Below are 11,051 nucleotides of genomic sequence, written 5' to 3' on the forward strand. Positions count from 1 at the left end.
GGAGAGGAGCATGCGCTCCGAGCTGGGGCACCTGCGCCAGGAGAACAAGCTCCTGCAGAACAAGTGAGGCTCCGCTGGGGTCGGGGGTCAGGGGTCAGGGTCACAGGCTCGGAGAGGAGCATGCGCTCCGAGCTGGGGCACCTGCGCCAGGAGAACGAGCTCCTGCAGAACAAGTGAGGCTCCGCTGGGGTCGGGGTCAGGGTCAGGGTCACAGGCTCGGAGAGGAGCATGCGCTCCGAGCTGGGGCACCTGCGCCAGGAGAACGAGCTCCTGCAGAACAAGTGAGGCTCCGCTGGGGTCGGGGGTCGGGGGTCAGGGGTCACAGGCTCGGAGAGGAGCATGCGCTCCGAGCTGGGGCACCTGCGCCAGGAGAACGAGCTCCTGCAGAACAAGTGAGGCTCCGCTGGGGTCGGGGTCAGGGGTCAGGGGTCACAGGCTCGGAGAGGAGCATGCGCTCCGAGCTGGGGCACCTGCGCCAGGAGAACGAGCTCCTGCAGAACAAGTGAGGCTCCGCTGGGGTCGGGGTCAGGGGTCAGGGGTCACAGGCTCGGAGGAGCATGCGCTCCGAGCTGGGGCACCTGCGCCAGGAGAACGAGCTCCTGCAGAACAAGTGAGGCTCCGCTGGGGTCGGGGTCGGGGTCAGGGTCACAGGCTCGGAGAGGAGCATGCGCTCCGAGCTGGGGCACCTGCGCCAGGAGAACGAGCTCCTGCAGAACAAGTGAGGCTCCGCTGGGGTCGGGGTCAGGGTCAGGGGTCACAGGCTCGGAGAGGAGCATGCGCTCCGAGCTGGGGCACCTGCGCCAGGAGAACGAGCTCCTGCAGAACAAGTGAGGCTCCGCTGGGGTCGGGGGTCAGGGGTCAGGGGTCACAGGCTCGGAGAGGAGCATGCGCTCGGAGCTGGGGCACCTGTGCCAGGAGAACGAGCTCCTGCAGAACAAGTGAGGCTCCGCTGGGGTCGGGGGGCCAGGGGTCAGGGGTCACAGGCTCGGAGAGGAGCATGCGCTCCGAGCTGGGGCACCTGCGCCAGGAGAACGAGCTCCTGCAGAACAAGTGAGGCTCCGCTGGGGTCGGGGGTCAGGGGTCAGGGGTCACAGGCTCGGAGAGGAGCATGCGCTCCGAGCTGGGGCACCTGCGCCAGGAGAACGAGCTCCTGCAGAACAAGTGAGGCTCCGCTGGGGTCGGGGGTCAGGGGTCAGGGTCACAGGCTCGGAGAGGAGCATGCGCTCCGAGCTGGGGCACCTGCGCCAGGAGAACGAGCTCCTGCAGAACAAGTGAGGCTCCGCTGGGGTCGGGGTCAGGGGTCAGGGTCACAGGCTCGGAGAGGAGCATGCGCTCCGAGCTGGGGCACCTGCGCCAGGAGAACGAGCTCCTGCAGAACAAGTGAGGCTCCGCTGGGTCGGGGTCAGGGTCAGGGTCACAGGCTCGGAGAGGAGCATGCGCTCCGAGCTGGGGCACCTGCGCCAGGAGAACGAGCTCCTGCAGAACAAGTGAGGCTCCGCTGGGGTCGGGGGGTCAGGGGTCAGGGGTCATAGGCCAGCCGCGGTGGCACAGCGAGTCTGTCTGAGCGCAAGCCTCAAAGCAGGATTACTGAGTTAGTGGGATAATTGCGCGGACTAAAACCCAGTCTCTCCCATTAGTCACATAGTTCTGGGGTTATAATTAGCTCATAAATATTCATGAGGAGTGTGGACAAGGACAGGAAATCCGTTGCTGTCAGTATTGACATTGGCCACGCCCCCTTTTGAATAAAGATGAGATGCACCGCGCTGCTAAGTTTCAGCTCAACAGAAGAGGAGCTAATTCTTCTGCCACAGCCAGACTAAACAAACGTAGCCTTTGACCTTTGACCTTTGACTCCCTGCTCTCTAGACAAGCTGCATGTGCTCTTTAGCCTAATCGAATGGTGAGCTGAACAAGCACAGCTTGTCTCCAGGGGTCAAAGTTCATCAGGGGTCTCTGTCTGAGTCAAGTATAGGAAATGGCCCTGTTGATGGATGGACTTGTTGCACTGTCCTCAGAATGATAGTAATTTAAAAAAAAAAAGAAAAAGGTCTCTTTCCTGGGGTTTTTTTTTGTTGCATTGTGTGATTTCCCCTTTGTATACTTTCATGTAGATTTCTCAATAAAATGATGAAAATTATTCCAGTGTATGATGCGTTCAAACAGCATAATTTAATGCTGTTCATCTCTAATGGCTAATTTGATCCCCGATTCTTCTGCATTTGTCTTACCATTATAGAGCTTGTCACTGAAAAGGCATTTTAAAAAAGGCTTTTAATGACACTAATCTGTAAATGCCAAACCTGTAAAAAGTAAAATCTGTGAAAACAGAATGAGCCGCCAATCTCCCCTCATCCATTGTTCCCTAAAATAGGGGAACTGGTGTGTGGGACGGAATGAAATTTGAGCTTGTGGGCTCCAGCCAGGAAAATGGCACCACAAGACGCACTTAAGACATGGCAAGAAAAGAAACCAGACGGTGGTGTTCACCTGCTTTCACAGAATGAAGAAAGGCTTTGATTGGACAGACTAGGGGGCTGTTTCCCTCCCTCGGTCTCTCTCTCTTTGCTGCTGGCCAGTGCTTCTGCATGTCAGTGCTCCTGAGTCTCAGTGCTGCAGGTCAGTGCTCCTGAGTGTCAGTGCTGCAGGTCCGTGCCTCAGGCTCCTGAGTGTCAGTGCTGCTGGTCAGTGCTGTGTGTCAGTGCTGCAGGTCAGTGCTCCTGAGTGTCAATGCTGCTGGTCAGTGCTCATGTGTGTCAGTGCTGCTGGTCAGTGCACATGTGTGTCAGTGCTGCTGGTCAGTGCTGGTGTGTGTGTGCAGGTCAGTGCTCCTGAGTGTCAATGCTGCTGGTCAGTGCTCATGTGTGTCAGTGCTGCTGGTCAGTGCTTATGTGTGTCAGTGCTGCTGGTCAGTGCGTCGGGCTCTTGTGTGTGTGCAGGCTCCACAGTGCGGTCCAGGCCAAGCAGAAGGACAAGCAGGCGGTGGGGCAGCTGGAGAAGCGGCTGAAGCAGGAGCAGGAGGCGCGGGCGGCGGCGGAGAAGCAGCTCGCCGAGGAGAAGAAGCGCAAGAAGGCCGAGGAGGCCACGGCGGCCAGGGCTGTAGCGCTCGCGGCGGCGTCCAGGTACACCTGCACCTGCGCTACTCACGCCCTACACCTGCGTTACACACGCCCTGCACCTGCGCTACACACGCCCTTTATCTTCCCTACACACACCCTACACCTGCGCTACACACGCCCTGCATCTGCGCTACTCACACCCTACACCTGCGCTACACACGCCCTGCACCTGCGCTACACACGCCCTGCACCTGCGCTACTCACACCCTACACCTGCGCTACACACGCCCTGCACCTGCGCTACACACGCCCTGCATCTGCGCTACTCACACCCTACACCTGCGCTACACACGCCCTGCACCTGCGCTACACACGCCCTGCATCTGCGCTACTCACACCCTACACCTGCGCTACACACGCCCTGCACCTGCATTACACACGCCCTGCATCTGCGCTACTCACGCCCTACACCTGCGCTACACACGCCCTGCATCTGCGCTACACATGCCCTGCACCTGCGCTGCAGCAGAAGGACAACAGCTGGGCAGCTGAACAGCCTGAAGCAGACTGCGAGCGCGCGCGCGGAGAAGCACTGCCGAAAGAACGCACCAGACTACGGCCACTTACCGCGCCCAGACACCTGTGCTACACACGCCCTGCACCTGGCTACACACGCCCTCACCCGCGCTACACAGCCTGCACCTGCGCTACACACACGCCCTTACTGCCTACCACGCCTGCACCTGCGCTACACACGCCCTGCATCTGCGCTACACACGCCCTGCACCTGCGTTACACACACCCTGCATCTGCGCTACACACACCCTACACCTGCGCTACACATGAACTACACCTGCACTACACTGCACCTACACTACTGCTACATTACACACTCCTGCACCTGCGCTACTCACAATCTACACCTGCGCTACACACGCCCTGCATCTGCGCTACTCACACCCTACACCTGCGCTACTCACACCCTACACCTGCGCTACACACGCCCTGCATCTGCGCTACACATGAACTACACCTGCACTACACTGCACCTACACTACTGCTACATTACACACACCCTACACCTGCGCTACACACACCCTACACCTGCGCTACACACACCCTACACCTGCGCTACTCACGCTCTACACCTGCACTACACTGCACCTACACTACTGCTACATTACACACGCCCTGCACCTGCGCTACACACACCCTACACCTGCGCTACACACACCCTACACCTGCGCTACACACGCCCTGCACCTGTCTTACACACGCCCTACATCTGCGCTACACTGTACTACCTACAACCTGACTACACACTGCCTACACCATGTTCTGCACCTACACTAACATAACACTACTACACTACTGTGCTACACGCCAATATTCTGTCCCCGCCCCCACAGGGGAGAGTACTGTGATGCTGACATTCTGTCCCCGCCCCCACAGGGGAGAGTACTGTGATGCTGACATTCTGTCCCCGCCCCCACAGGGGTGACAGTGACTGTGATGACTTGATCACATCTCTGCTCCCCTGCCCTCCTCACAGCGCGGCAACTACTCGTCATGCTGATGTTCTGCATCTCCCTCACCCACAGGGAGAGTACCTGATTGCTGCACTCGTTACTCACGCACCCTGCCTCACAGCGGGACACGTACTGTGATGGCTGATATATGCCTCCCCCCTACATGCGAGAGCTTACCTTGATCGCTGATGTTTGCTATCCGCCCACACGGTAGACGTACTGTGATACTGACCTCTCTGACTACCGCCCCCACCGGACGATCACATTGATCGCTCACGTGTCTGACTCACCCCTACACCTGGGCATGCACCAAGCGTACTGAGGATGCGTATCGGGACGCTGGATCGGTCAGTCCTAAAAGCTCAACTATGGACATCAAGTCTGAAAGAAGGACTACACGTCAGCCCACAGGGGATATGAAGGTCCAGGTGAGCCCCGGGTCACCTGCAGTCCCCCCCCCCCCCCATGACCACCCACAGCACAACACCACGACGCACTCACCAGCACAACAAAACACACACACCTGGACCTGTACGGCCTGGCCTGTGATCATCAGCCCAATCACCTGCTTAAGCAGGGCTGCTGAACTTCATGAAAACTTCTCTCTCCCTCTCACTCTCCCTCTCTCTTACTCTCTCCCCCTCTCTCTCCCTCTCTCTCTCCCTCTCTCACTCTCTCCCCTTCTCTCTCCCTCTCTCCCCCTCTCTCTCTCTCTCTCTCCCTCCTCCCTCTCTCCCCCCCATGCAGGAGCTGTGTAAATATAAGGAGAATGAGAAGGACACAGAGGTGCTGATGGCGGCCCTGTCGGCCATGCAGGATAAGACCCAGCACCTGGAGAACAGCCTCAGCGCCGAGACCCGCATCAAACTGGACCTGTTCTCCGCGCTGGGGGACGCCAAGAGGCAGCTGGAGATCGCGCAAGGTCCGACACACACACACACACACACACACACTCCAGCGTCTCCCTCTCTGTCTGTCTCTGTCTGATGTCTCTCTCTCTCCCTCTCTGCTGTCGTTCTTTCCCTCTCTCTCTCTGTCTTTTTCTCGCTCGCTCTCGCTCTCTCTTTCTGTCTCTCTGTCTGTCTCCCTCTCTCCCTCTCCCTCTCTCTCTCTGTCTCTCTCTGCTGTCTCTCCATCTCTGTCTCTGTCTCTCTCTCTCCCTCTCCCTCTCTCTTCCCCCCTCTCCCCCTCTCTCTCCTTTCTCTCTCTCTCTCTCTCTCTCCCACCCTCCCCCCCCTCTCTCTGTCTCTCTCTGCCGTCTCTCCCTCTCTCTCTCCCTCTCTGCTGTCTCGTGTGACTCAGGGCTGGTATCATACAGAATTGATGCTCTCTCAGGCTTAGAGCTTCACTCAGAATTCAGATGCAGGCTTTAATGAGGCAGGTGTGACTTTTACCCAAGAATCAAGTCTGCACCTTGAGGCAAGTTACACACAAACAAACACATACACACACTCACACGCACACACACACGCAGACACACACACTTTCATGAACCTTGCGTGTTCCTGTTGCCAGGGAAGCCTTTTAAATTTCATTAACTTGGTTAATTGGGGAGAGAGCGTGATTGGACAGATCCCCCCACCTCCCTGACTGTTCTCTGTCATGTGTGTTGCTGTGCAGGTCAGATTCTGTCCCTGACTGTGATTGGTTGATTGGTTAATTGGAGAGAGCGAGTGATTGGACAGATCCTCCTGCCTCCCTGACTGTTCTCCATCGTGTGCATTGGATTGGTTGATTGGTTAACTGGAGAGAGTGTGTGATTGGACAGATCCCCCTGCCTCCCTGACTGTTCTCTTTTTTGTGCATTGGATTGGTTGATTGGTTAATTGGAGAGAGCGTGTGATTGGACAGATCCTGACTGTGCTCTGTCGTGTGCGTTGGATTGGTTGATTGATTAATTGGGGAGAGCGCGTGATTGGACAGATCCTGACTGCGCTCTGTTGCGTGCGTTGGATTGGTTGATTGATTAATTGGGGAGAGCGCGTGATTGGACAGATCCTGACTGCGCTCTGTTGCGTGCGTTGGATTGGTTGATTGATTAATTGGGGAGAGCGCGTGATTGGACAGATCCTGACTGCGCTCTGTCGCGTGCGTTGGATTGGTTGATTGGTTAATTGGAGAGAGCGCGTGATTGGACAGATCCTGACTGCGCTCTGTGGCGCGCGTCTCTGCAGGTCAGATCCTGCAGAAGGAGCAGGAGATTAAGGAGCTGAAGCAGAAGATGGCGGAGGTGATGGCGGTGATGCCCAGCATCGCGTACGCGGCGGACGGCAGCGCCATGGGCACCGTGGTGCCCCACTACTCCTCCACCTTCATGGACAGCAGCCCGTCCGGCCTGGACCCCAACGCCTCCGTCTACCAGCCGCTCAAGAAGTGAGGGTCGGGGAGGGGGGCGGAGCGGCTGTCCGTCCGTCCGTCCGTCCGCCCGCCGTCGTCACGGCAACGCCACGTCCAGCACCGAGCGGGTTTTTATTTATTTAATTTTTTTGTTTAAAGAATTTTTTTAAATTTTTTATTTTCTCTCTGCTGCTGGTCCAGAAGACGTCGTATCGTGTGACTGTGTTTGTTGTAGTTAAAGCAAAAGACAAAAAAAAACGAAAAAGACATGAGATGGGTCTGCTCGATGCTGCCTTTTTTAGTTTTTTTTTTCCTTGTTAACATTTTGGGGGGAAGAAGAAACCTCACAGAAATTTGGCATCCATCTTCTCAGTGCTAAACTGCTTTCTTATGTTTTATTTATTTATTTATTTATTTATTTATTTTTGCTAAATTATTAATACTTTTATTTGAATTCCCACGCCCCGCCTTTGGATAAGCAGCAGTTGCTGTGGCCTGGTGTCCGATGCAAGGGCGTCCAATCGCAGGCCTGGATGCAAAGGAATCGTCGGTTTCCATGGTAACCAGCGCCGTGTTCTGAAGAATGTAATGCAAAGCTCCAGGTTCTTTTCTGGGGATCACTTTCTAATTATTTTAAGGGGGGGGGGGGGCATCCCCTTTTTTGCCTTTTACAGGTGTCCGTTTCAATTTGGACTGAATGCAGAATTTTTTTAAATTGAACTTATTTATTTATTATTTTGTACGGATTATATACAATTAATGTTTATTTTTTTTTGGAAATTTGTTTTGTTATAATGTTGGGGGACAAGGCTGAGTAAAGCCTGAAAGTGAAGGGGGGGGGATGTGGGCTCTTTCTGTACTGAAGCTGGCTCAGGAGGCCGCTGGGACATCACTGCAGGATCTGGGGAGCCCAGGTCTGTGGGTCGTATCTGTTTCTGGACTTCATGCCAGTTAACAACTTAATCAAGCCTGTTCATTTCATTTAACTACGTTTCTTATATACACACACACATACACACGCACGCACACACATACACACACGCACGCACTCACATACACACGCACACACACACACACACACATACACACACACACCCCACACATGCACACACACACACACATACACACGTCGCCACAACACATACACACACACACACACACACGATACACACATACACACACACATACACACACACACACACACACACACACTACACACACACACACACAGCACACACCCCACACACACACACACACACACACACACACACACACACACACCGTCACCCTGTTTTATGGTTCACAGCGTCCCAGCATGCTCAGCAGAATTCTTTTCCTTTTTCTTTTTGGTGGCAGGGGGTCCTGGTGTCTCCCCTCCCCCCTTTCGAAGGCTAGTCGATTGACAGCGATGTGATTAATATGGATTTAGTGCAATTTGTATTTCAGAAGCAGGATTACGATCCTCCAACACAAGTGTTAACAGCATTTTTTCAGCAGGGTGTTTATTAATTTATTTTTATTTTTATTTGATATTTTGAAGAAAGAAAAAGAAGTCATTTTTGTGGGGGGCGGGGGGGGGGGGGCATGCTTTAAGGTTGGCATCAGTTCTCTCTGTTGGCAAAATGTTGATTTCCGTTCATGTGCCAAGCAAATACATGCGTTCTTTTGATATGCATTCTGTACAGATGTATTATAAATGCAACTGGGTAATGTGTTAGGACATGGTGCTAAAGTTGTAAAGTGTGTTTTTTTTTTTTTTTGTGGAAAAACCCCAGAGGGTAGTGAGAAAAAAACATTTTTTCTGCGGCTAGACTCTGTGGCTGAAAAGTTGCGGAGAGCTATTGATACTTCACAAGTCATTTTGAAAACCTTTTTCTCTCAGTGAGTTTTTTTTTTTTTTTGGCATCCTGCTTTGGACATAACAGTATCTCAAACCTCAAGTCAATTAATTATGACATTTTTCTCTCTGTTCTTCCTCTTTTTTTTCCCCCTCTCCCACAGGGAAGGGCCGATTGAAACGGACGTTGGTTTGCCGTCGCCTGAAATGTCGGTCGTTGTTTTGTGTGTGTGTGTGTGTGTGTGCGTGTGTGTGTGTGTGGTTTTGACTGGCTGCGCGCGTAAAGAGAGTGTGATGGAATCGTGGGTCGTTAAAGTTCTGTGAAACGTTTGGTCAGTCGGACGCAGGCTTTCATCAGAACGTTGAAAACCTCTTTTTTTTTCCTGCTCAGCACTTTTTTATTTTATTTTTTTTAACATTTTTTTTAAACTGATCTTGGCTGCAGTTTTGTTCTCTGTGGGGTTTCCAAGGAATAAAAACTTTGTTTTCTTCCAAAAGGTAAAAAGGATTGTGTGATTAACCTCCCCGCCCCCCACCCCCGTGCCCCGTGTCAGAGGTCATATCTACCTGTCCAATACACCTGCACTACCTGAATTCCTACATCCTGCCACGTTTTTTTTAACACCCGTAACTGGAGTCCTATGGCTGAGAATGGCCATATGGTGAATTACATGTCTGACACGCTCATTACACCACACACTGCAACCAGGCCTCTCTCCACTCCAGCTGGCTGTCCGTCTCTTTCAGCTCCCAGCAGCCTCCCCTTACGGCCCCGCCTCTTCTCCTCCACCCTCAGCGCCCCCCCCCCCCCCCCCCCCCCGAATGTGAGAACGACCTTCCCTAGTCAGTGTCAGTCATCCTTATCAAACGTGTTAAAAAAAAAAAAAAAAACAACCTCCTTGGCTGACTCCTTGACTCTCTATTCCAACCCAAACCTGCTCTCGAGGCCGAATGTGTCTCTCTATCGTCATTATGCCACTCTCATAGTCACGCTTGGTGCGCTGCCTAATGTAGATCCAAACTTAAGCACCTGTTGGTCTACGCTGAGGAATGCAAGCGTGATCACAAACCATACACACCTGCGCACGCCCCAGGAAGGTTGCAGTGTCATGCTCCACAAAGATGCAGTGGACACCTGAGGCCAACAAGTGTTAGCAGTCCTCCTACCACAAGATGGCAGTGGACACCTGAGGCCAACAAGTGTTAGCAGTGTCACAGCCTAGCGCATGGGCTGTGTTAAACGCAACCTTAGTGACTGTCTGGCGTTCTGCTCGGCTGCTCCGTGGCCTTGTGGGGGGAGGGGGGGCGGGGATCATCAGTCTGCTGTGTTTGTCTTTCTGAGTAATTACGTTTGGTGCACAGCTTTCTGTTTAAACACCACCACCCCCCCCCCACCCCAAAAAAAAAAAAAGCTAGGCTTCTTTTGTCTTCTTCCATCTTCTTCTTCTGTACTCTTCTTCTGTCCTTCTTCTATACTCTTCTGTTTCTGTCCTCTTCCTCTGTCCTCTTCTTCTTTACTCTTCTTTTTATGTACTTCTCTTCTTCTGTCCTCTCCTTCTCTTTTCCGTCTTCTGCACACTGTGTATTGATTGGCTGTCCTCTTAAGTACCCCAGCGTCTTTTTGCTGCTCTCCTCCTGGGTGGAACATTAATCTTGGCTCCCCATTGGTTCCCTGAGGGACGGAGGTTATCCCGGGGCCCTGTCCGTCAGGCCCCTCCCACACAAGCTCCGCCCACGTGACTCCAGTTTCAGGAGAACACAGAATCCCTGCTTGTGTTCCGTACTGCCTCTGTCTGTTTACCCTCAGATGTGTATCAGGCTTATTTAACATTAGAGCGAGAGTGCGTATGGACTGTGACATTTGTTCAAACAAGTAATGGGTGGAGAGGGTGGAGGGGGTGGGGGGGGCGGGGGGGGACATTTCTATGGTTTGGAATTAAATTAGGTGGGAGGAAATGAGTGTATTTGGTTTCAACGAGGCTTAGAGTTCAGGAATCGCTTCACTAAGACGACTCTGTGGCCTTCAGAATGACCGGGATGTTGGGGTGATTTTAACCCACACAATGCGTCCAGAATGTAAGCCTACATATAATTTAGGGTGGGAAAACATCATCTATTGACTATTCTATTCACTTTAGCCTACTGCTGGCAGTAAGCAAGATGTCATGCATGCAAATAAGCAGCCCGTGTTGGTGGGGTTTTTTATTTTTTATTTTTGAAATGCAGAACTTAAGGTCTTCTCCTCTTCGCCTTTTGAAGAAAGTGACCGCAAATGGAATTCTAAATGGC

At 53.1% G+C, this 11,051-nt stretch overlaps 1 protein-coding gene across 2 annotated transcripts in view; it reads left to right on the forward strand.

The window, feature by feature from the left end:
• Positions 1 to 7,190, forward strand: part of maco1b (macoilin 1b) — a 26,337-nt gene extending 19,147 nt beyond the window's left edge. For both annotated transcript variants that reach the window (XM_064302391.1, XM_064302401.1), the window contains exons 8-11: positions 2,940 to 3,182; positions 4,941 to 5,016; positions 5,336 to 5,510; positions 6,763 to 7,190. In XM_064302391.1, coding sequence (XP_064158461.1) covers positions 2,940 to 3,182; positions 4,941 to 5,016; positions 5,336 to 5,510; positions 6,763 to 6,965 — 697 coding nt within the window. In that variant the 3' untranslated portion in view covers positions 6,966 to 7,190. The remainder of the gene's footprint in view (positions 1 to 2,939; positions 3,183 to 4,940; positions 5,017 to 5,335; positions 5,511 to 6,762) is intronic.
• The last annotated feature ends 3,861 nt before the right edge of the window (positions 7,191 to 11,051 follow it).

This window comes from Anguilla rostrata, chromosome 1 (assembly GCF_018555375.3).
Source record: "Anguilla rostrata isolate EN2019 chromosome 1, ASM1855537v3, whole genome shotgun sequence".
NCBI lineage: Eukaryota > Metazoa > Chordata > Actinopteri > Anguilliformes > Anguillidae > Anguilla > Anguilla rostrata.